We start from the raw sequence: 26,577 nt of genomic DNA, 5'->3' as shown, positions 1-26,577 counted from the left end.
GCAAGTTGGCGCATATACCAATACGATCTGCATGATGAAAAGCTAGATATACAAAGGTTGCATGTTCATCTCCCCTTGCAAAATCATGTTATATTTAATGACTGTGATGATTTGCATGATATAATTGGTTGTGATAGAAACCGAAGAACTACTCTCACTGAATGGTTCAGAGCTAATCAATTGGATGCAGATGCAAATAGCTTGCTATATGTTGATTTTTCTTGCAAGTGGGTGTGGAATTCTTCTTTTCGGTCATGGACTAAAAGAAAAAAGGGAAATGTGATTGGACGTATGTATAATAGCCTGAGTGCAGGTAAGCAATACTATCTGTGGAGAGTGATGATGAGTGGTATATGTGTCTTCAAGAAGCTGCATTTCAGAAAATAAGATTCCAGTTACGTCAACTTTTTGTCATCATTTTGGTTTTTTGTGAGCCTATATCTCCCAGACAGCTTTGGGTCAAATTTTGTGCCGAACTTTTAGATGTTTTTTTTCCATGGCTTGCAAAGAAGGTGTGTTGACAATGGTGTTTGTCAATCTATAGCTAAGAATCAAGCTCTGTTACACTTGCAAGACCTCTTCCTGATAGATCAATTGTTGCTACTATCAAACAATGGGTTGTTGATGGAAGAGACGATGCTTGATGGTGTTCAACATGCTGATTTGGCTCTTTCCATGGAAAGGAATCTTAATAATTGTTGATTTAGAGCATTCCATACCATCCTTGAGTCTGAACAATGGTGGTGTTTTTTTCCTTGATGGACCAGTTTGATCAGACAAAACATATATATATAATGCCTTGCTATCTCGATTACGCGGAGATAATCAAGTTGCTTTGGCATGTGCATCTTCAGGAATACCTGCATTGTTACTTTCAAATGGATGCACTACACACTTACGTTTCAAAATCCCATTGGTTTTGAATGCTTATAGCACATGTAATATTAAAGTTAATAGCCCATTGGCCGAGATATTGAAGCTTACAAGATTGATCATTTGGGGATGAGGCTCTGATGATGCATAGGTATGCATATGAAGCATTGGACATAGGACATTAAAAGATTTCATGCAAAGCGATATAGTGTTTGGTGGCAAAATTATGCTCTTTGGTGGTGACTTTAGGCAAATCTTACCTGTGCGAGGATATCGTTGATGCAACATACGAATGTTGATCCATGGGAACTCCTTGCTGAGTTTGGTAGAATGGATATACAGAGATCTTCAAAGAGTGGAGGATTATGCATGCTTCATCAGAGACCGTGCTATTCTTACACCACGAAATCAAGAGGTGGATGAGATTAATGAACTAGCCTTCGCTGCATTACCTGGTCTTGAAAGAGAATACCTCAGTGTAGATTCGGTTGTTTCTTCTGAGAGTGACATAATATTGTATGCAGTTGAGTACTTGAATAGTTTGAGTCTGGGTGGTGGTTACCCTTCCCACCACTTGCTTTTAAAGATGAATGCTCCTATCATGCTCCTTCATAATTTGGATCCTTGACAGGGACTTTGTAACGATGCCAGACTGATATGTAAGCAATTTCACTCAAAGGTGATAGAAGCATCAATTATTACAGGTACAAACATTGGAGACAGGGTCTTCATTCTGAGGATAACATTCATTCCAGCAATGGTTCCATTGCCTGTTGACATGAGAAGGAGACAATTTCTTGTGAGGCTAGCTTTGGTATGTCAATAAATAAGTCCCAAGCTCACACATTGAGCGTGTTGGGACTTTATTTGGCCACACAAGTATTCACACATGGACAATTGTATGTTTCTATGTCACGTGTTAGATCATCAGATGCAGTGAAAGTGTGTGTAAAGGGTGTCGTGGACCATGAAAGCAGCAATGAAGATACAAATGAAGTCTACACAGTTAATGTTGTCTACAAAGAGGTACTGTAAATGGCAAATGTAATGTATGCCCATAAGGCAACCTACAAATGCTAGAGACTACATTCGTAGCTATCGTTGTATCAATTAAGCAAATATTTGGAAGGAGAATGTTTGTAAATATGTGGCATGTGCAATCTATGTTGTCTTTCAGTAAGTGTGCATGCTTTCAAGTTAATTGATGTTTCTTTTAGATTGACATTTTTATTTTTGAGATGCAAAGACATGAAGATAAATAGGAGTTGGATGGTAAAATTCTTGCAATTTATCTCCCACACTGGCGTTTCCATTGTCGGCAATATTGAATTGATATATTGTTTGGAATAAATGGTTGACATTGAGGTAAAGCCTCCATGTAGATCTAGAAGTATGGAGTGATCCCATCTATTGCTGAAGGGGTGGTTTAAAATTTTGAGATGGCTATAGGGGCATGGTGAGTTCTTCTTTGTTTTTATAACCTTCGAATAAGAAAATGTTTTGCTTTTGACTTGCTTTTCTTTATTGTAGCATTATTGATTTTTCTTGCTTAGTTCGAAACACTTCACGTCCACACAGAGAGAGAGAGAGAGAGAGAGAGAGAGAGAGAGAGACCTCATAATCATGCGTAAATGATTAGTGAAGGTATTGTTGTATTTGATATCACAGGTAATACTCCATAGGATGGATGTAGCAAGGAGATCATTTTAATTTATTTATGGCAAATGGACAGGATATTGAAGGTATTGGTCCTGACGTTTGCTATAACATAGTCATCATTGTTTACTATAATCTATTTAATTTTCATGGCTCAATTGTAGATTCTCTGTTTTGGGAAGGACAAGCTACAACATCTATAATGATAGAACTATTAGAGTGTACATGTGTATTACGGTATAAAAATATATTTTTGGGGTTTTTTTTTGACGTTTAATGCATATAAAAAATGATATTGATACATTTTCTTGAAACAAGGAATATCTTTATATTTTGGAACCTAGATTATTGCTAGGTTTGTATGGTCCAAACGCTTACAACAAGAGCTTTGGGTTGCTTGGAATTTACAATCTAAGATTGCAAAAGATTGCGGATCAACTTCATGTACATGTAATGTTTGTAGGCTATGAAAAGCCTAACAGGATATATTTTCGGTGCATAGGCAGTGGACAATACATAATTTTTCAATTTGGCGTTTACAAGCATGTTCAAACGCCATTCGTCTTCTCAAATGTTGATCCACTGAATGAGTTTTGTAAGGTTCTATCTTTCAGTTTATTTTTTCTTTAAAATTATATCTTGCAATAGCTAATGTTATTGTCTTATATATATATTTTGGACAGATGGCAGCAGCGAGGAGCATAGGCTTCCAAGAAGAGATAATCCAGTCGCTCGAAGATTGTTTTAATCCAGTCGCTCGAAGATTGTTTTAATGGTTTGCGTACGTGTATTTAATTGTCACCACTACCCTAGGTTGGAATGCTAGATACATATGTATGCCAATTTTGGTGCTTATTCAAAGAAAAATAAGTTTTTTGGGAGCTTTGATATTGTGGCAAACATGGTGTGGATATATATACGTAGGTTGTTCATGAGGCCCAAAGTGGGCTTTAAGTATAAGGCCTTTGGTCTTTTTCTCCTCTTCTGACAAGGCTAGAATACTCTTGTGAGTGAGAAGTGAAACGGGTCATGCCACTAGTAAGCTACAAAAATGAACCATAGTTCAATCTCTGGGTCATGCCACTAGTAAGCTACAAAAGTGAACCATAGTTCAATCTCTTGATTACAACAAGGCTCTCGAGCTACAAAAATTAACCGTAGCCAAAACCATAGTTCAATCTCTTAATTACAACAAGGCTCTCGAGCTACAAAAATTAACCGTAGCCAAACCATCGTGCAATCTCTTCATTATAGACCAAAGAGAGGAGACTACCCTCTCGTGCTCTTCTACAAACCCTAGCTTTCTTTTTCAGAAAGCCTAGTTCCTGTGAAATTTTGCGGAAAAGTTTTCGTGCACGGGACAAGAAGATCTCAAGGCAAGTCACTCTTTTTTTCCCGTATTCCATTTTCCGTTCGTTTGCCTTCCTAACGATTTCTGTGTCAGGGTTTAGAGTCGGATATAGCTTCTTTAGGTTTTCTCTGCCAGGGTGCGCCAGGGTTCGCAGCATCCCTGTGCGCCAGCGTTTGCAGACTTGCGATGCGTTAAGGTTAACTGCACAACTTTGGGCGGTTTGCAGCGTCTCTCTCCTTTCACCGGGGTTAACTGGATAACTTTCCAGTATCTGTGAAAACTGGGACTTACATCAAACATTTTTTCTGTCCTCTCTGTGCTTGTTTTTTTCTGCTTTCTGTGGACGAGTTTTCTTTGGGGGAAGCTGAGCTTCTGGTGAAAGGCCGAAAACTAGCAGTTTGTGTTGTAGCCGGAGTTACGTACAACATAGCTGCATTAAGTGAAACTAGTGTGGAGTACATCATAATTTGTACCTTTGGAAGTTAGGATTGGCCAATTGTAGTCGCGATTCCATCGCAGTGCCGAGCTTGTACCATTTTCTCTGCAATTCAGGCTTGACAGTCTTATACATCTTCACTTTCTCATTAATCTGGATTGTGCCTGTTTTTCAAAATTTATTTGCGTACTGGCACGATTCTTCTCGTTAGCTGTTTCAACTAAACCAGTCTCTCTCTCTCTCTCTCTGTATATGGTTTTGGCATGCAGAACTAGCAAGGGAGCGTGAACCAAGCCATGGAAGATCAGGTGACAGCAGAGCAGGGTTATGGGGTCATGGTGGACCAGGGATACATGACCATGCAAACATCTCTACCAGTGGCTGATGGCTCTGTGGCGGTCCTGCCCTCGGAAGCCCCGTTAGCCATGGACACTTCAGTTGTTGCCATGAATGTACCTGTCCCGGAGGAAGCACCTTCCGTGATGGAAGCAAGTGCTCTTGCCGAACAACAGCTTGATGGAAGCAACTCCAGTACTATGCCAGTAAACAATATGGCTGACGTGCAGCCTCAGCTCGAAGAGCCTACAGGTTTGGTTTATAGGGTTAATCAATTTTTATTGTTTGTGTCACTTTTTGGGGCCCATTTATCACATATTTGCAATTCTTTCTGTTGTACTCTTTTGATCAAGATCTGGTTATGTTGCTAATGCTGTGGTTGGTTCTCCAAATAGCTATTGGCTGGTGCTAGTTGATCATTCATTCTGTGCTGTTGATGTGTTATGAATGAATGAGTCAAACTGGTTATGCCGCTTTGTCTTTTCCGGATTTCTGTAAACACACCGAAATTTACAAGTGAATTTTTGGCTATTGATTAGTTTGGTTGAAATCAAGCATGATCTATAAGAATATTTTATAGGTCCTAGACAACTTCCCTTCCTGCAAAATGGGTATGCAAGGGCATATATTGCCAAGCCTTTTAGATGCCAGGTCATACACCACTCTCATACGCTATGATGTAATCATAGAAAAATACAAAAATTCTCATTTACTCAAAAATTAGACCCAGAACGCCTTTAGCCAAGGATGCACATTTACGGAACAGGTACGGGAACAACACGGGTTATGGAACGCATTTCCTCGTTCCCAAGGCTATGGAACGGCATTCCATGTTACTATGATAGAAAGAGCATTTTGAAAGTATGATGTGCAGTCATCTTCACAAAATTCATTTGGAAGTAAATCATCATTAAGTCCCCTTTTGAAGAGATGCAAAGAACTGAAATAACCTCCTTAAATACTCATTAAGAAGTCAAGTGATAATTTGAAGGAAATGATGCTATGTGGATTATCATAAACATCATTTCTTTGTGAAGCTCATTGTTTTTATAAATAAAAAGACTGAATATTTAATGACAGTTGGAAATCGTGGTATTCTAACTCATCCTCTGGCTTTTGTATTTTTGTTTGTACATGCATCTTTATGATGGCTTGACTTGTTTTTTCTAGCCTATCAAGTTCAGGTTTTTACTATCTTGGGTGCAGTGCGCTTGTCACGCATGGCCTCATAGCTTGTCTGCTTTACCATAGTTTTTGCCAAATCAGAGTAGCCGATTCATCATATGCTGTTGATGGCCAGCCTTGTGGCGGGCATAGGTAGCTCTATGTAAGTTAAGGCAGGGGTTGAGAGGTGGCAGCCCATTCACAGTAGCCTTGCTGTTTCTTCACCGTGCACAACCACCTTGCTGTGTGTGATTTCTTAGTTTGGTAATGAATTCTGTTATTTTTTAGTTCCTTCTTGAATGAAGCTGTGTTTCTTAAGCCTTTGGTTTTGTGTTGCAGTTCTTACAGAGGAAGATCGATTATGGAATGTGGTCAAGACAAACCCTGCAGACTTTTCGGCCTGGACCTCTCTCATTCAAGAAGTAGACAAACTGGTAGGTTGGTGATGTCATGGCAGGACGAGTTTGTGTACTGAAATGTGATTATGCTGTAAAATAATTTTAAAACCAAGTTTACGCCCTCAGGAGTTGACCCGAGCTCTCTACAGGGTTTGTTTATGTTACTTAGCCTATGTCTGTAGGATGATTTCATGTGAGGGGATGTGATCATGCTGTAAAATAGCTTTATTATCAGCAACTATATGGCCTCAGGAATTGTCTTAAACTCTTTAGAGAGTTTTTATATGATGGTAATCAGTTTTGTGTTCCATAGCGCATGTATATACCTTGAATTCGTAAGGAAAAGCTATAGGCATCATTGGGCTTGTTATACATGTAGCATACTATTCGAAGAGGGGATCAGCTTTGATCCCAGATCCAGGCCTTCATGCATTGTCTGGTCTGCTGGTCTCTAGGAACAAGGTGTATTACAGGCTTCTAACCTCTGCCTAAAAGTCTCTCACATATCCTCAAGGTTGTTATCTTCCACATACCCTTGCATGTCTGAAAATTTATTGTACACCTTTCGTTTTTGGCCATGAAAATTTTTAAAACTTGTATGAAATGTTGTTTGTTAGTTTGGGAAGCTCCAGACAACTTGAGTTGTTTGTAGAGAGAAGGTGTGAAAGGCGGGGAGTGCTCCTTCATGGTTGGCATCTCAAAAGGAAACTACATTGGGGAAAGAAGGGGAAAAAGCTATGTGGGGGGCTTGTCATGCCAAATGATGCTTCCTAGGGACAAGTGAAAAGATCCTGGGCTCCAATTGTGGTGAAAAGCTCTTTGGTGCTCTTGCATCACTTGAGTGTCTGTTGGTTGCGTATGACACGTTCAATTGAAATGGATAGTCTCTGTGGAGGGTTGACTCAGCTTTTTATTAAGTTCGTATCTCTAAACAGTGGAGGTGGAAGACTACTAGTGGTGCGATTTGTGTCAACATAAATAGATGTGTAGTGGAAGACATGAAAACACAGACACGCTAATAATCCTAATTGATGCTGATCAGTGTATTATATACAATGAATGAAAATGCAATTGAATGTTTCCAAGTAGTGTTGTTGATCTCAACCCAAGGTGGTGTTCATCTCCTGTCTTCAAGCAAACATTGATTGTTGTACCGGCTTTTTGCTCTCCAAAAGCTTGTGTATAGGTACCATAGTTTCGTGTGGTACTCGTACTCAACCTTGTGATATGTATGGTAAGTTTGCATGCATACCACACACATATTGTATGGGCATACCTTACGCCGTAAAAAATGCACACGCTTTTGTATACAGCTTATTAGGCTGCCCTTGTGCATCATCTATGCATCCTGTATGCTTACCCATGCAGCTTGCACACATTATGTACTCATGATTGTTTCCAATTTACATTGTTTTTTATTTATACTATTCAAACTAGAAAAAGATTCATGTACTTAACATACCTTATCTTATCACTACTTTTCACACTCATACGGAACACGTATTGTATGTACTGTTTTTAACCTTTTTGATTGCTACGTTAGAAGCTTCTTGAGAAGCTGAACACTTGATGATTAGAATGGAAGATTTGGGTTTTATTTATAGGTCACTTGTGGAGTTGTTGGAGGTTTAAAGGGTGTTGGCTTGACTGTTTATCCGACTTGTCTCTATAACTCGGTTGGGTTGATTGGCTTGCCCAACCGACTGTCCTACCTATCCGTTTTACATGTAGGCAATCTTGCACATTTTGTAGGTTACCTTAGGTACCCATTCGGTTGGCCTAGCCGCTTGATAGTGTGAAGGCCCCCTCACTAGAATTGTAGTTGTTTGAGTTGCATTGCTTCTTTATATGCCCTTAACAAAAGGTGGGATTCGTATGTAAATTGGTTCTCACTATTTGTTGGATTGGATGACCTCAAACTTGAGATGGAACTAGACTTGCTTTTGATTAGTCTTTTTTTTACTGTTGAAGAATTACACTTTTAGGCACCAAAGCTTTTTGCAATTTCGATCATCCACGACCTTTGGTGGTTCATCCTCATCGAGCAAAGTCCTCACCGTTGGTCTTGTTGAAGTTATTGGTAGAGTTGCAACTAGGGTTTGCAATAACAGTGCTCAGGTATGGAGATTGAAAGATCTTCATGTCATAGGAGTGAGTGTGTAGAAGGATAGAGAGAAGAGGAGAGGACAAAGCTCTTAGAGAGAGTGGAATACATGACTGAATGGTGTGATAGTTGCATAATTGATTCAATGAAGTACAAGTACCTTCAGAGGTTACAATGGTTCTCCTTGTGACATCATTGCTTATGTCATCACACAAATATCTAGATATTATTAATATCCCTCTCCAGAGGTGATTCACACATTCATCGACTCGTAAGAGTGGGTTCACACATAGGTAAGACCTCGATTCCCAATAGATCCATGGTACTTCGCTACTTGCTGGAGTGACAAATTGGGAATTGTTCATAATTAGAAAAAGATCTTACTGAGTCTCTTGATGATCTTGAAAAGACCTTTCTTCTTTGGAACATGCTTAGAGGAAACTTTCGTGCAATGCACGAGGCTCTACTCTTGGATCTTAGATCAACCCAAATCTTTCTTAGAAAAGCTATTGAATGATGCATATCGACAATGTTAATGTGCTTGGTCTATGCCTTAGAAATCTCTTCTTGAGTTTGCTTGATTATCTAAAGCACAGATCATTGGAGTTGTGTTAGGACAACCCTGCTTTTTTTGTGTGCGCAAAACTGCCCGCGTTCTGCCTGCTGCCCTGAACCAAGCTGTTCGGCTGTTTGCATACTGCCCAACTGGCTGCCCAAATGCTGCAACCCTCAACTCAGCCTTGCAGTGGCGCTTGACACCCCTGTGCACGAGTCAGGCTGCCACAGCACTGCTGTACAACCTGGCTTTGAGCATAAATGCTGCCCAGCTTGTTGCGCTTTCCCAAGCACAGCCTCCATGGCCGGCTTGGATGTTCCATGCGCTTACACCTGGCAGGCCTGAATGTGGCCGCCTCACAGTGCAGCAAAACATGGCCACTTGCGGCCTCTTGTGTTGGCTGTCCAGTTTGCCATAGGAACAGTTCTACACATGTTGCCACTATCAGCCAGATAGACCCTCACATGTGCGATTCTTGCATGAGAGATGACGACTGGGTTTACCTTCTCCCTCTCATGGAAGACCCATGGCTTCCCAGCCATGCCCGTGAGACCACCATGTCGAGGGTTTCTTTTCGTGTTAGATCTAGGCTCTGATACCGATGTAAGGTTCCCCTAGACCCAACCTTGGAACTATTTGACAAGAAATCATGCAGGAGTAAGGCTTAAGGCTCACCTCCCAACCATAGAGTCCTTTGGACTCTCCTGTGATGCGGAGGCCATAGCTACATCCTTGGAGAAGTTCCCGTGCAGTAAGACCTGGCATCCCATGCCACCAAGCCACACCTCACGGGTGTCGTGCGGGGAACATCCCTGATGGGCCATGCATCGACGATGCCAGTGTCACCATTTGGCCACCCAAATGGTTCACTCTTGCTTTCACACTATGTACATATTGGATTGGTGTCCATGGCTTATGGAATATGCCTATGCAGGTGATTGACACGTGTCATGCTGTATAGTTGGATATGATATTCCGTTGGGACTTGATGTTATCATGCCCGGAATATCTGGAGGACTTGGCTTTCCGCTGGGACTTGTGCCTTTGTGTACATGCCCGGAAACGCCTGGAGGACTTGTGCCTTTGTGTACATGCCCGGAAACGCCTGGAGGATTGGCTTTCCACTGGGTCTGGTATCGCATATACTTGCCTGGAAACGCCTGGTCTTATATGGTTTCATGAACGGAAATTGCTCATGCCAATGCTGCATTGCATAGCATCTTTATGTGCTTGCCTGCAAATGAAATTGCATGCTGTTTTCATGCCTGCATGACCTATGTGTAGTTACGGGCTAGGGGACGCCCGCCCGTGAACCGTGCGTGTGAAACTGTCTGCTGACATGGTTGTGTGGCATGTGAACAGGTGGTAAGTATTACCCAATCTAGGCTCAAATAGCCCTTAGGACTTAGCCAATATTTATAAGTGAGTGCGTTTCCACTTCATTAAAGTTTGGGCGCCCAAAAGTCACTTATAAATTATGACCGCTTCCAAGTTCACACTCACTGAAGTCTTGAGGCGGACAAGACTCAATGTCCAGGACCTGATCCTCCCTTTTTACTCATAAATGGGCATCTCCCCATGTCCCTTCACCTGATTGGACCCCAATTCACTTACTTATTAAGAGAAATTCGTGTTTTCTCTTCATGAGGATTTTTGGAGGCTGAAAACTCTGTTTTTTCCACCATTTCTCTCCATTTCCAAGCTCTCCATAGCCATACCCAACTTGCTAGACTGGTAAGCTAATTGGACAATGTGTTGTCATTACTTACTCAGTAGAAGGGCAGGACTCCTTGTTTAGCCGCCCTGTGTAGTATTTCTCTTGTCCTATGTGCTCTTGAAGATGTTGCTACCTTGCTTGGTAGAACATAGAGCCAATGGTAGAGAATATGGGCTCTGGGATGAACCTCTCCCTCATGATGTCGATCTTATCCACATTCACCTGCGAAGGCTCCGAATGTCGGGCATTCCTCTCAAGGAGCTGGAGGTTGCAATGACAAAACACCAACCGCTCTAGTTGAGCGGTACTTAGCCGATTCCTCTTCTTTGTATGGAAGAGGGCCCAAGTGCTCCAATTCCTCTCACATGGACCCGAACTGCAATCCTGTGAGAGCACTCGAATGGCGATGCGTTTCTGTTATTGAAATGCACATACAATTAGAAATTAGAACTAAGTGGAAACAAGAAAGATGCACATTGTACAGTGTACTATGTAAACTGTAGTTAAGGGTAGTGAATTACCACCGTGGGAGCACAATTTCCATACGTCTCCCACCATGAGACAGGCTGTAGCTGAGTCTCTCGAAGCTTTGCAGTCTCTCGACCAAAGCTCCCTGTCTGGTTGCGAAAGGCCAAGAGATCATCCTGTATACATTTCAGCATGTGCACATTACCAGATGTCAAGTTCCTCATGTATGTCATGAAGCCTTCTTCTAGCTCCTCGTTCTCGTATTGCTCCTCATCTCGCCACAAAGGATGCAATACATGTGCTACTGCATGAATTGGCCTGTGAAACCAATCCCATCGCCGATTCCACACAGCCTTGATTTCATCAACCCTTTAGAGATCAAACCATAAGATAAAAAAGGACAAAAAACAAGAGTCAAGAGTCGAGACCAATGTAAAGACTCAAGAGTAAAATAAAGATAAGAAGTAAAGCAAGGGTAGCCATGACTGAGGAGACTTACTGCTCTGCTCTCAAGTAGTCTTGCTTGTTGAGAGCCTCCCCAATCTTGTCCATGTACTCGTATAAAAGGCCTAGAGTACTGCCCTCCATGTCTGTGATGCGTAACACTGTGTAGATGGGGTTGAGAGTTTTGATCAACCCCTCAACCTCTACCCACCACTCCTCTCTCATGACATCACGCACAAAAGCTCTTGCCTTGGGGCTCTCTCTCTCATCCCACTCTAGCCATTCATTTGAGTAGACAGTGCGTACCAACTCTCTGCGGACTCGCAGGAGTCTCTCAAGCACAATGAACATGTATGCAAATCTGGTGGCTGCAGGCTGCAATAGCTCAAGAGTGTTGTAGGCCCGATACATGCTCAAGACTTTTGGCCTCTTCTTCACAAACTTCACCATGCTTCGTGCGGTGCAAAAGATGGCTTCAACCCATTGTATTTGACCTATGTCCTCAATCAATAAGTCGAGGCTATGTGATGCACAAGGGGTCCACACAATGGCTGGAAATTCATCCTCTAGCATAGAGCCCATAGACTTACAATTACTTCCATTATCTGTCACCACCTGCACAACATTCTCAGGCCCAACTTGCATTATAGCCTCCCTTATATGTGTCCAAATAAATGCACCTGTAACTGTGAGACCTGGGAGGGAGGCATCAATGGCTTTCAAAAACATAGTGCCTTTGCAGCATGACACCAAAACATTGTATACATTTCTCCTGCGTACATCTGACCACCCATCACACAATATAGTGCAGCCATACTTTTTCCATGTTTCCTTCAAGGGCTCTAGCTGCACTTCTATGCATGATTTTTCCCGCTTTAGCTCTCGTGTCCGCAGAGCCTCAGATGTAGGGCCATCCCACTCGCATCCAATGCGGCTGATGGCCCTCATGGTCTTCCTCCATTGATTTGTCTTGGCCACATGAAAGGGAATGGCACACCGTATGAACATCCGGGTGAGCTCCCTAGTTGCCTCTGCAATTGCTTGCTTTTGAAATCCTGCTTGGATGCTAGCCCTTTGTACAATATTTATTAGAGGGGTGTCTTGTGAATGTGATACATCACCTGGCAAAGGAGTCCTCCTTGCATGCACACCCGACACTGAGGTAGAGGAGAAATCTGATCCTGTGTCTCTGCCTCTGGCCCTCTTTGCTGCTGCTGCTTGACTTGAACCAGCTTCATGCTCTTGACCACCCATTGGTGTAGATACTTGCCAAACGCTTTCGCCTCCACATTTCAAGGCTTTTCCGAACATCTAGAGGAACAGAGGGGCATGGCCCTACATCTTTGTTTGGAACATGAGCAAGATGGTCCTTCACACGGGTGACACTCCCCGTTTTGACCAACCCACAATATTTACATCTCCATTTCCTGGAGCCACCAGATCCCGCATAAGCCCCCACTTGCTCCACATGCTGCCAAAAAGGATCCGGAGTCCGAGTCATGTTACTTAACTTGCTTGTGCGGTTCGAGGTCGGAAGACTCGAAGAGATTCGAGAAGTGGAGGCTGTTTTTCTGGTCCTGCAGGCTGCGAGCAAGGTGTGACTCCTTCTTGCTTGGTAGAGCTTAGATGGCAAAGGTGAAGGCCCCAAGTAGAGAGGTAGAGGGCGTGGTAGAGGGCTGATGTGGAGATAGAGGAGTAGAGGGCAAGGTAGATGGGTAGAGCAGCTCCAAACAGGCGGCGGAAAGAAGGCGCAAAATGCCGGCGAAAGAGAGCACGCGGGTTTCTAAACCCTGGAAAAAATAAAACTTGGAAATGCCGTTTCCGTTTCTGGAAACGTTTCCGAACGTTTCCACGTTTCGGTGGTCCAGAAACGCCGTTTCTGGAAACTATGGCTACAAGCACACACACACCCCTTCAACAAGGCTACAAGCACACACACACCCCTTCTACAAGGCTACAAGCTTACCATTTTAGTGTAAATTTGTGCTCATTTTGATGTACTTCCAAAGTAGAATAAGTGTAGAGTAGAAAAACTAAAAAAAAAGTATTTTTTGAGTGCCGTTCCCCGTCCCATCCCCGTCCCCCGTCCCTTGTGACTATGGGGCTCCTCTATTGAGAATAGGGCTTGGACGGAGTGAGCAGATTCTCTATAGGAGCTGGCCGACTGTTGTAAGGGCCATTATTGGCTGTTTTTACAGGTGTGCAGGAGATTTCTCGTGACGAAACTTGAGCAAACATGTCCCTAGACAAGTACCACGCCTGGGGATGTAATCTGGTGGAACTTGTGGGTGGCCAGTGAGCCAAAACCATGGCTGGTTACTGTTTTGTAGGTTTGGGACAGCACTTTGTTAGAGGGTTGGTGACCACTCTATCAAAGTACAGGAGTGGTTGGTGATCACTCTACCTTGGTTGGTGACCGAGGGTGTTGCAACAGGAGTGGTTGGTGACTGAGGAGTTGCATGTAATGTGTTTACCTATGTTTTCACAGTTGGATAAATTTGGTGTCGGTTGGATGAGTGTGCTCTCTCCGGGCACCCGCATCTTGTACATATAAATACTTTTGTTGGTAATAAGGATACCTCGGGGGGGAGGGGGGGGGGGCGGGGGTGGTGGTTGTTGTGGGCCAACTTCAGCCCCTAGTGTTGTGTCATGTGCAAGTTGGTATATACTCATGTAATGTTTCACAATGATGATAATCATGTATATGCCAGGAATGGTTGATGTATGTATGCTGTTTTGGTAGTGAATTGGTTCCGTATACACGTGCCCGTTTGTGTGACACCACTTATAAGCCTCTTCTCATGTTAGGGATATCTCCCTAGTAGACACCGCGTGTTCGGCCTCCAACTTGACTTTGCGCTAGTGTTGTTATGCACTTGGGGATTAGCAAGCCTAATCTAGTAGGGTTAGGAGACCTTGGGATTGGGAGATCGTAGGCAGATACAGAGGGGTAAGGTTCACAATTAATAAAACTAGGCTATTGGCTATCTATAGCAAGTTAGCTATTTATAGCGACAGTTATAACTGTATAAGTGATGCCTTGGGTTATTATTGCTAGTCGGTTGTTTTCTGCACTTTTGATGTGTATCTGTGGAGTTGAACCTTAGCCCTTGGCTGGGGGGTGGATTGAAGTACGGATCCTACGGCTGGGTTGTGAGCTTGCATGCACCCCTTTTATTTGGTTTCTCAAATCTTGAGTTGGACTGTGTTTAGGAGATCCTGGTTAGACAGGCTTGGGAGTCCTTTTACAAGTGTGCACTTGTTTCTTGGAGAAACAGGTAATACCATTAGTGAAGTGGATGTTCTAACCTTCTGAAATTTGGTATAACCTTCTAATATTTGGGTGCAATTTTACACTTGGAAGTGTCGATAGATGGCAAATTTCTCTTAGCTATGGTGCTTTCTTGTAGCAACCTTTTAAGGAAACATGCTACTTATGCTTGTATTGAGTGATGCACATTTTAGTGTACGGGAAATTATCTTGCTTTGTCAAATTTTTCTGTGTATTTCATGAAAGTTTTCTTTGACAGAAAGATTTTTCTGATCTGCAGGATATCATAGAGAGAATCCAGAGGGTCTATGATACATTCTTGGCGGAGTTTCCTTTATGCTATGGATATTGGAAAAAGTATGCAGATCATGAAGGTCGGTTGGAGAGCCATGAAAGCATTATTGCAGTGTATGAGCGAGCTGTTCAGGCAGTGACTTATTCTGTGGATATCTGGATGCACTACTGCTCATATCTAATTAGCAAACAGGAGGATCCCGATGAAATTCGCAGGTATATTAAATCAGCTTCTCACACACCTTGCTCCTAATAATGGCTTGTCTTGTTTTGGTCCTGGCAGGCAAACGCATGCATGTGACTTCCTTTTTGGAAATGACACGAGAAATCCTTGTGTGTTGCTTGATATGACTGGCATTTCTTCTAACGTATGTTTGGTATTGCTGCAGCTGTTGGTTCTTCCTTTTTTGGCAACCTGGCGGAACGGTTTGACCAATTTGGTTGCTCTAGAATAATGTTATAAATCCTATATATTTGAAAATTCGGGAACTTGCCCTGGCAATGTTATGTGTTTCTGTGAGGTTGTGTTTTTTGTGCATTCATGTTATTATCACATGGAAAGTAATGTAGGGTAGGCTGGTTCCTCCTTTTGTGTCATATTTTACTTGACTCTATTGAGGGTTATATTGGGCACACATCTGAATTATGCTGCTGTGGAAGATCGAATCCAATGAATTCAATGAGGGCACAGAGGGCCTGTGAGCGCCATTCCATGTTGCGGACATAGTATGTTTGTGCAGGAAGGTAAATGCAGCGCATTTGTGCCCATGTTTGGCAGTATCAAACTGATGTTGCAGTGTAATTTTTCCTTCTAATCCAAGTTGTAATCCAAGCCTTGGTGGGTGGAAACTAATCCTTATTAATCATCCTAACAATACTGTATTTGAGCTGTAGCTAACCGAAGTGTGCATGCATGCCGTTGGTTACAGGTTGTTTGAGCGAGGCCTCTCTTATGTAGGGAGTGACTACTTATCTCACATTTTGTGGGATAAGTGTTTGGAATTCGAGACGAGTCTGAATGAGATCAATCGCATCTCTCAAATTTACACCAGGATTATACAGCTTCCCATCCAACAGTTGGATCGCTACTACCATTGGTAGCCATTTCTGATGCCCATGTGAAGTGATTGAATTGGTTTTTTTGTATGACATTCTTATGTGTGATACCCGTTTCTATTCAATTTTGCAGTTACAAGCACTTCATTTCTTTACACACCCTTGATGAACTTCAAGGTCCCGAGGAAAGAGCTGCAACAGCTGCAGCAGCAGCATCTGATACTTCTGCTGCCACCACTGCAGCTGTTGCAATGCCTGATACAGAAGCAGTTCCAGCTGAGGGTGCTGGGCCGGAAGCAGGTGAATCTGTCATTTCTCCTGCTGTCGGAACTGAAGGTTCCTCAAAGCCTGACCAAGGATCACAGTGGTCAGAGGAAGAAGAGTTTTCTCAATTTAATGCTACAAGAGATGAAATGTACAAGGCAGCAAAAGAGCAGGATTCAAGAATTGTTGAGTATGAGTCAGCGATACGCAGGCCATATTTCCATGTGAAGCCTCTTGATGATGTACAACTGGCAAACTGGCACCGTTATCTTGACCTTATTGAAAAGGAAGGAGACTTTTCCAAGGTGAGTTAACTTTTTTTGCATGGTTGGCTCTTCAACTGGCAGAAAGAGCTGTTAAATACCAGCCGATACAACCACCCAGTGGTGGAAACATTCAACCTCGTGCATGTTTTCAGTGACCTGTGGCTGAATTTGTGAATGGGGTTCCATACTTACTGTTATTTTGCTGGCAGGTTGTCAAACTGTACGAACGTTGTTTGATAGCATGTGCCAATTACCCGGAATATTGGATTCGATATGTTCAACACATGGACTTGGAAGAAAGCATGGAGTATGCAGTTGATGCTTTAACACGATCAACACAGATATTTGTGAAGGTGATGTTTGGTGTTTATTCTTGTAAAAAAAAACATGAGCACTTTGCAACAACTTAAATGCCCAAATATTCATGTAATTAAGATGCAACAAGTAACACCTTCTTGGATTTTAACGAGCTTGGTTCAGCCGCAGCGCTAGTGCTGATACTTTGGCTAGCTATAGTCTAATGTGCTCTTCTAGGGACTTATGCCGTATGTATTTTCCAAATTTGTAACAAATGCATTACAAGACAAGGAGTCATTGTAAGCATAACATCCATCTTTCTTCCTTGATTTCAAAATCAGTAAGTTGATTTTGACAATTTTTTGCATTTAAAGATGTTGATATCTGGCCATTTAGACCACCTCATTGTCTATGTAGTTATGGTTATATAAAAATCTATTCAATTTAACAGCTTAGCTGGAACCTTTTGCATAGAGATTCAAGTGATGTTTCGGTGCATTACAGAGGCGTCCAGAGATCCACCTGTTTGCAGCAAGGTTTAAAGAGGAGCATGGAGATATTGAGGGTGCTAGATTTGAGTATGAACTCTTGAATTCAAGCTTGGCACCTGGTCTCCTTGAAAGTATTGTGAAGGCGGCCAATTTTGAGTACCGCCAGGTGTGTTTTGATCCTTGTTATTGGTTTAATGGAGTTTTGGATTGTCATGCTTGTTAAAAGATCATTCAAAGTTAGTAAAAGCTTCATTATATCAGGGAAACACTGAGATGTCGTGCACAATATATTCTTCTGCTATTGAGTACGAAAAGTCAAAAGAAGAGTCCCGATCTCTTCCCTTGCTGTTCATTCAGTATGCTCGCTTTCTTGATCAGGTATGTTGTAAGCCCACACTTGAAGCATTGATTTAGTTTTGCAGAGTTCCTCTTGTCTTCAGTCTTATTCTGTATTCATGTCCTCGAGTAAGACTGCATATCTTTGAATTTTATAGGAGCTTGGTTGATGTTGAACACAAAGATAATCTTCAAGACTTAAAGAGCGTAGATGCCCAAGCTTGTAAGCTTGAAAATAGCGAGCTCATAATCAGTCTTTTGCAAGGGGTATCTACGTATTCATTAATGCATGAGTTTGAGTACACTTTCTTACGTCAGTCCCCCAAAACTACAAGGACTACATCACGAGGACTAGGTTTTTAAGCTTGGGAAAGAGGGTTTTGTCAATTGGCTTCTATTGAGGATAATGCATTTCTTATAGTTTGCTTCTTTACAGTCATTATGAATGGTTCATTATGTTCTTCCAAGTTTCTTTCAAGTGCTAATGAATTTCTTCCAAGTGCCTAGTCATTCGCGATTGATTTTTAAGTTTGACAGGAGATTGGAGTACTAAGTTCTTCTAAGTGGCCTAGGTAAACGGATCTAGGGGTTCCAAATCAAGGGCTCCTCAGAGGATACCGGAACAGACTGTTGGAGGGGCGAATTGAGGTGATCCCAAGCTTGTAACAGATTGGTTGCAAATTTGTTCTCAAAAGCTAGGCTAAAGCCATGGGCCCACATCTCCATGAAGATCCATCTAGTGCTCTACGGCCAAGGGCCCCCTAGACTTGGTGTACGGGTGGATATCCTGGCCAAGAGGAAATCCTTCCATGGCTTGCCGCCTTGAAGAAGTTCTCTAATAGTAAGCTTGTAGCCTTGTCTAGAAGGGAATTATCTGAGTGGCGGGGTCAATGCCCCTATGTGGCGTGGTTGTATGATCACTCTCCAAGCCACCTTGGCCCTGGTAGGCCTCCCGCAGATCCATCTAGTGCTCTGCACGGGCCCACATCTCCATGAAGATCCATTAGTGCTCTGCGCGGGCCCACCTCTCCATGAAGATCCATCTAGTGCTCTGCGGCCAAGGGCCCCCTAGACTTGGTGTAGGGGCGGATATCCTGGCCAAGAGGAAATCTTGCCATGGCTTGCCGCCTTGAAGTTCTCTAAGAGTAAGCTTGTCTAGAAGGGAATTATTTGAGTGGTGGGGTCAATGATGCCCAGCTCCCCTATGTGGCACGATTGTATGATCACTCTCCAAGCCACCTTGGCCTTGGTACCTATAGAAAGTTGCGGATCAACTGCTTGACCTAACCAATGCAGGCCCATGAGAAGGCCCAACAAGAAGTAATATACCACATGGTGGCAAAATGGTTCGCCACCACCACTCAGCCGGCTAAGGAAAGCCTTGTTGAACTCCAATATAGAAGCTTCTTACGAATGCTTAGAAGAAGAGGGGCTAACTGTTGATACCCACTTGGCATCCAAGTAAGATAACGGACCGAAGTGCCCCTTGAGATCGACTGGAAAGCGTCAACCCGACGGCAAGTCGGGGCGGGGGGAGAGCAAACCCAAAATCCACACTATCCACATGACTTGTGCCAGTTGATCTTTGCGCTCTTGATATGCGATAGAAAATCTCTATGGCCTCTGCAAATCTCTGAAGATTCCCCATGTCTCCTAATAAATATGTTGTTACTGTCATGTGCGAACTCTGAGTCTAGTAGCTCCTCTTGTGCACGGATGGGGAGACACAATCCTTGGAGCCCAGTCTCCTGAGCTGAGAGAAAACTGCTCATGGCCTCGGCAACAAATAAAAAGAGATAGGGTGCTAGAGGGCAGCCTTGCCAGACCGAGTGAGAAAGGGGAAATTTGTCACCTTTGGCTCCCTGAATAAGGTAAGAGCCTAACTTTGAGAGGCCGAGTAAAGTCTCCACGGATCTATTCCTCTTGAAGATATTGTCCAGAATGCTCCGATCCTGAAGAAAACCTGTATGGGTATCATGACTCAAGTCGGGGAGGAAGGGGTGAAGTCTCCGTTTGATGGCCTTGGCCAAAATCTTGTAGGTAGTCTCAAGGAGGTGATGGGTCTCCACTGCCAAATCTCTAGTCTGTCACCGCCTTCCTTAGGAATCAAGTGTTTTAGACCCTTTGACAGCCTCTTTGGCATGGCTCCCGTAGTCATAATCTCGTTGAAGGTTACCCTAAGGCCATCTTCGATTAGGTCCCAGTGATGAAGAAAAAAAGAGACTAAAAGGTCGTTCACTCTTGGGCATTTTCTCCTAGGGAGTGCCATCCGGGCATACGCCAACTCCTCAGCTGTGAAGGGAGTCAGTAGGAAAGTCCGAAGAGTGGGGGGATCCACCTTTCTCATGTGCCGCCGGTCCCCACCACCTGCGAAGATATGGGGGTCCCCGTGAGAAGGGATCTGAGGAGCTCTCGTGAAGTTGCTGAAGAGAAGCAAGGCCTTGACGAATGTTCCTCTCGTGCCCACGAACTCTAGGCAATCTGCTTTGTGTTGCCTCCTGCAGTAAATTGCTAATCTCACCTAGGTCTGCATCCAAGGTGCCTACGGCAGATCTTGAGAGAAAATCCAGCCCCTCCTATATTTGCCCTATCCTGTTGCATATCGCAGAGCCCTGGATGAGGATGTCAGGGATCGGAGTGCTCAGTTGTTTGTCCTGCCTCCAAGAATTCTCCAAAGACAAAATACCCGGAGCGTGATCGGAGAAAGTAGTACTTGCCAAAATACTGATCATGCCCCACGACTGCAAGCCCACTCATCCACATAGAATCTCTCAAGTCTGGAGAGATTGGGGTCAGTACTTCTGTCAGACCTCGAGAAGCACAGACTCCAAGGGCTTCGTTCAAACACTGGTAAGTGCCAAGGGTCCTGCCCCCCAAGAACCATGATTAGCTCCTCCCACACAAAGTACTTGGAGCCAGAAACTGTAGCCATGCCTCTTTCGAGTGTATTTTTTGCTGATTATATCATGTTACCTACCCATATACCAAAAGTTCGCATGTGAAAGGGACTCGCGAATTGTACTCCAGAAGGTGGCTCTGACTGTAGCGGTGTTCTTAGCATATACATTTAAAAGGCCCGCACAATCCTTGCCAATCTTGATGGTCACCCATTGAGCTTGACCAGTGTCAATGATGGTTGAGCCAACTACTGTCGGGAAGAGCTTCTCTCGTTGACAGAAGTACAAATTTGCCCGTGTCTCAGAGGGGCCAAAAATGGGAGACCATAAAGTGTGACTCCTGCCTGGTAGAATCTTCTCACAGTGGTGGGCACGCCCCTCTGAAAGACGGTGCTCCTGGAGGAAGAGAATATCAATGGGTCCCCCAAGTGCTACTCTATGAAGCTCTCCTCTAAGGACGCCACGCCTTTGAAAGCATTGTGGCCTCCCCAAACCCTGGATGTTCCATGAGGCAATCCGCATATCTAATCTTTGTGGGAAGTGGAACTATTGGACCTACCCTCCACATGAAGAGTCTTGGTCGACGAGGACTAATCACAGTCAGTCCTAGGACGAAGACGCGCTAGGTGGGCGCCGATCTTGCCCTCCATGTGATGCCACTTTGCCCGAGCCCGAGAATAAGCATAATTTGGGCTCCATGTGTCGGAATGCAGGTATTTGTAGGAGGGGGAAGGGGTACTGCTAGTGAGATATGAAGGAACACAAAGAGCAGCACCCTTAAGCTGGGGACACCATCTCCCCATCTTGATCTCTGTGGCCGAAGCCTCCCAACTCCATCCAAGCCAAGGGCCAAAGATGAGTAAGCACGGATTTGATGTGCAGATCACCCAAATGATAAGAGAGCTCGATTGCTTGCCCCTGCGGCAGACACCGACTCCGTATCCCATTCTGTCCCCAGTGCTGCACTCAACGGGAAAGGAGAAGATCATCGCACCACTCTTTGGTGTGGAGAGCCTTGAGTGAAGAAACAACACACAAATCCGAATGTGAGCCACCCACGGATTTGATGTGCAGATCACGCAAATGATGAGAGAGCTCGATTGCTTGCCCCTAGATGGCGGCAGACACCGACTCCGTATCCCATTATGTCCCCCGTGCTGCACTCAACGGGAAGGAGAAGATCATCGCACCACTCTTTGGTGTGGAGAGCCTTGAGTGAAGAAACAACACACAAATCCGAATGTGAGCCACCGTCTCCTTGAAAATACCAGTTCCTTTAATAGGGAGACATCGAAAGAAACTGTAATCCATTGGCTGCCCTAGAACCTTTGGGGACTGCTAGGCGACTCTGGCGGGAGAGTCCTCACCAGAGAGGCGATGATGGTCATCTCAACCGGCTCCGAGAAACGATGAATCATGCGGCGGATTGAACTTGCCAACTGTCTCGGTTCTGAGTCTAGTGCGGCCGAAGGGCGGCGGGAATGCTCAAGAGAGGTGGAGGGTGGGGGGAGAGTGGGCTCCGAAGGGGGAGCTACTGAGGGGAGAGCCGGAGACGAAGGTTGCGGAGGGGGGGGGGATGGGGTAGCTGAGGGGTAGGAGAAGGGAGAGGAATATTCCTGAGAGGAAGGGCTCTTTGGGGGGGGGGGGGGGGGGGGGGGGATAACCGTTGGGTGGTTGCTGAGATAAATGCTCGAAACGGTTTTGTAATGAAGCTGTATCCTTTTGTGCTCTGCAAGCTTGGTGTGCTGGGCGGCGTCACTAAGTTTTGGAACTTTGCTGCCTGGTAGCCAGCCAGCTTCCTCCCACCCCCTGAAGATGATCTGAGTTGGTACCTGAGGGTCCACTGGTTCGGGATTGACGAGGTCAAGCTCTAGCGAGATATCCCATTTGCCTACTATGAAGCATTGGCTTGGGAGGTTAGAGTACTCTATTCTCTACAGAATAGGCGCTCCCCGGAGACAAGGAAGAGAGATAGCATGCGGCACTCTCTCCAAAGCGGCTATGCAGATACGAAGGGATGGAATCCCAGCCGCCTGAGCAAGAACAGAAGTGGTGATTCCATCACTCTCCCATTAGAACCACCGGGAGGAGAGGAAGATATTCCTTCCTAAGGTCTGGGAAGCAGACTGTCACATGAAAGCCTGAAGCGCCAGCTAGAGGGTCGGATTTTGGGTCGAAGCCGTGCTTCCACCTCGCAAAGAAGGCCTGGGCTGTACGTAGTGCAAAGGGGCTCAACTGCATGACTGTCCGACGTCGCTGGTGAGTCAAACTCAACCTAGTAGTAGCCACACCCCAAAGGATGAATATCAGTAATCTTTCCAAGTGCACCAAGGAGGCTAGCCTGTAAAAGATCCATGAGCTGTCCACGTCTGGGCGGCTACCAACAATCTTGCATACCAAAGTGGGGGCCTCTAAGAAGCTGGAGGTCCACTTTTGAAAAGGAGAGGCAAGGGATGGTGGCATTGGTCGGGGCTGTCATGGAGTCCTCCTGGGGGTTGAAGACCATAAGAGGATGAAACTCACCGGATGGAAATACTGCCCGAGAACTGAAAACCTGCCTTGAGAAGCACTGAAGAGGAAAGGCGAGAAGGGGAAACGAGGAGCTGGGAGGAGGAAGCTCAAAAACATGCTTGGGCGACGAACTTCTTCATTGGCCAACTCGTGATTTTCAAAGACTTGGAAATTGCAGAAGTTTTTATTGTGGAGATATGATTACCGTGTGTCACAGCATAAAGAAAGCGCATCTCTCGGCCTCCTTGTAAATGACATCAAGAATGGAGTCAAATGAGCTTGGTACCTACAGTATAGTAGCCTTTGGCCAATTGTTGTTGGTGCATGTCTTACCAAACATAAAGTTGTCGAGATGGAAGATTGTCCCACCTAGGAGTCATTGCAAAGCGCTTTTGGCGAATGGCTTCATTGTACGTATGTATACATGTATACTTTTGCTGAAGTAGCGCTTTCTTTGTAATATGTATGTACACACATATACATATACAAAATACACATGTATCTTCGTATGTATAAACACATATTTGTATTCATATGTACACACAGCAGTGGACATGCAAGTACGTGTATATACAAATTGCTTTTGCAGAAATACAAACTTCCTATAATTGGGAGAGTGGACACAACGGCTGCTCTTGATTATCCATCTTTTATGTTACCTACTTCATGTTGCTACTAACAATCACCCTCAAGAAGTGACTATTCAAAATTGTATGACCTTATGATGGTTATCTATGGGCTGCTGTCTGCTTTATTGTGTTTTTAACAATGGCTCATGTATCATAATGTCAGGTGGCAATGAAGACTGAGAAAGCTAGAGATGTGTATGCAGATGCACTTGCATTTCTGCCCCTATCAAAGACACTGTGGGAGGTATGGTACAGTTGTATTCTTTTCTTGCTTAATTTAATTTGTGTATTCTTTTCTTGTTTAATTTTGAAAGTACTTTATAATGGCCTGTAAAGAACTGCTAAGTGAACAAATGTCAAGGAACAACCTGTGGACACTGTAGCGCTCATGTACGTCTCATATCTGCAATGCTGTACATTTATGCGATTCCTTTCAAAGTATAGGCTGCCCAGGCATATACACTGTACAATGTGAAGATTGTTTTTTTCTGGCCTGAGGTCTCAACTGAACCAACTTGTCCGATTCATCTCAGAAAATCTACAGAAGGCTCCCGCAGCATTAATGTCAAACAAAATCGCTAGTATGTTCAAGTTCATGGCATGAGTTGCCTTTGCTTTGATTAACCTGAGATTTAGATGCTTGGTTTTTTCGGAGGTTGTGGGTCAAAGGTGTGCGTGGGTGTTGTTTTACATGATTGCTTTAGAAAGCATGTGCACATGACAATCAGGCTGCTGTAGCATCTTTTATTCGAAACTTCTTTACAACTAGTTGCCAACTTATGTCTAGGGTGTATATCTTCAATTTAAAGACTTCACTACCTGCATTGATGTTGTATGTATGGTCGTGAATATAAGCATAATCTTAGATGGTGATAGGAAAGAGATGCGTATTGGAAGTGCAGTGTTACGGATTGCTGTTGTTTTTTTTTTTGCAATTGTTTTAAGCTTTTCTATCAGGCTTTAATCCACTTTTCTTTCAGGCTTTAATCCACTTTGAGGCTTATCGATCAGGGCCCAAAGAGATAGACAGGTTGGATGCCCTTGTTGAACAAGCAACTGCTGCTCCTAAGCCTGATATTCCAGGGTTGAGTGCAGTTGATAGAGAGGAAATCTCTAGCATCTACCTGGAGGTAACTTTGTCTTATCTTTTGCAGTTCTGGTTTGTTGTGCATTAGGTACAAGTGCCCTGACACAGCCAATCTATGTTAATGGACAGTTTATTGACCTTTTTGGGGACCTCCAAGCTCTTAAAAAAGCGGAAGCTCGCCATAGGCAACACTTCCCTTCACGAAAAAACTCTAACGAGTCAAAGAAAAGACCTTTGTCTGATGACAGTGGTTCTGACAGAGCCAAAGTCTTGAAAACTTATGGCTCAACTGGGTCAACTGTCTCTCCTGCTCAAGCTGCAGTTCCTGCATATGCTAATGGACAAGCTCAGTGGGGTGTTGGATATGGTCAACAAGGGTATGCACAGCAACCACAGGGCTGGCAGCAGCCTCCTGCACAGCAAGCCCCTCAAGTGCAACCACAGCAGTGGAATCCTGCTTACAATACTCAGCAGGTAGGCTGTTGGGACGCCTTTTTTTGGCAGGACGATTTATCTAAAATTTCCACCACTTAGTGCTTGTGATTCTGCTGCTATTGCAGGCTGGCTACAATGCTTATGGGAGTTACGGAGCATATGGAGCTCCCCAACAGCCGACTCTACCGCCGCCTCAACAACAGCCGGCTGCTTATGGCAGCTATGCTCAAACTTATACTCCACAGGTATGGAAAAATGTTCCATTAAAGTCTGTTTTTTAAAGCTACAGAAGCTCTTAATTGTTGCAGAGATTCATTTCACAGTTTTAATCTGCTAACTTGTGTTCTAGTACTAGTAACAATCTGAATTGGTCCTTCATTTGTTCTTCTGACTATGAGGCTTAACATATTCAACGGTTTCTGCTAGGCTTTTCCTCAGCAGCAGAGTTATGCTCAACAACCTGCATACAGCCAGCAGCAAGCTCCAGCACAACAGGGTTATTATGCTGCTTATTACTGAGGGATTCCATCAGCAGCACAATTAAAAAGTATTTTAGATGGTTTTGTGTTGAGTATAGGTAATTAATGCTCTTTTCTATCGAATGAGACAATCTGAATGTAGAAATTCACCCTGAACAGGGTTTCTTTTCAAGTTTTGGATGAATTGTCTCCTAAACATCCATCAACTAGGTCCTGTTTCATTTTGTTTTATGCTATAGAAAAAATCTGTTTTCTTGTTGCAGTTTTCCAGGAGGCAAACAGATCATATTCTCTCTGCAAGCGGGAAATTACAGCCTTTGTACCTTATGGGGTTCGTGGTCTTTGTTGCTTTCCGCAGCTGTTAGTTGTGTAGTTGAATGGCCATGATTTGTAAATCGCTTTTAAATCTGATGTGGAGATCACTTCCCCTCTTATTACGCGGGCTGTGTTCCTACAGTGGCCTTGAGCTCTTATGCAATCTTTGTAATCTGCTGATGTAGACCATTCTTATCGTTAAATGTTAAACTGTGGCTGTATAAACCTGTTAGTAAAATTTTGTACACACGATTGATTAGTCTTCTAGTAATTTTATTTTAGGTTCATTACTAGTAACATCTGTCTTCCATGAAGGGTAGGATCTTTCTAAAACTGAAGTTGAGGCAACACTACTTGAGTATTCCATAGTTGGGACCCAAAAGTCCGCAAATCTTGCTTTTTGAGACTTGGGTTTGGGTCGTAGTATGGTTTTTTGTCAAATAACA

The 26,577-nt window shown here is 43.8% G+C and overlaps 1 protein-coding gene across 2 annotated transcripts; it reads left to right on the top strand.

The window, feature by feature from the left end:
* The first annotated feature begins 3,705 nt into the window (after window positions 1-3,705).
* Window positions 3,706-26,428, top strand: LOC147620141 (pre-mRNA-processing factor 39-1-like). Of its 2 annotated transcripts, XR_015261747.1 has the most exons (15): window positions 3,706-3,905; window positions 4,586-4,904; window positions 6,156-6,250; window positions 15,055-15,284; window positions 15,998-16,165; window positions 16,258-16,693; window positions 16,864-17,007; window positions 17,456-17,608; window positions 17,704-17,820; window positions 23,979-24,059; window positions 24,796-24,945; window positions 25,032-25,376; window positions 25,463-25,582; window positions 25,764-25,914; window positions 26,080-26,428. XR_015261747.1 is itself a non-coding variant. In XM_086772333.1 (14 exons), exons 2-14 carry the CDS (start codon window positions 4,613-4,615, stop codon window positions 25,854-25,856), a joined length of 2,424 nt encoding a protein of 807 aa, XP_086628459.1. In that variant the 5' UTR covers window positions 3,706-3,905; window positions 4,586-4,612; the 3' UTR covers window positions 25,857-26,074. The 2 variants fall into 2 exon arrangements, 1 of the variants encoding a protein (XP_086628459.1); XM_086772333.1 differs by lacking the exon at window positions 26,080-26,428 and having other exon boundaries at window positions 25,764-26,074.
* Window positions 26,429-26,577: the final 149 nt, after the last annotated feature.

Source organism: Cibotium barometz, chromosome 32 (genome assembly GCF_041138505.1).
Source record: "Cibotium barometz isolate CiBa-2024 chromosome 32, ASM4113850v1, whole genome shotgun sequence".
NCBI lineage: Eukaryota > Viridiplantae > Streptophyta > Polypodiopsida > Cyatheales > Cibotiaceae > Cibotium > Cibotium barometz.
The sequence above is the reverse complement of the archived record's forward strand: the minus strand, read 5'-3'. Positions and strand labels throughout refer to the sequence as shown.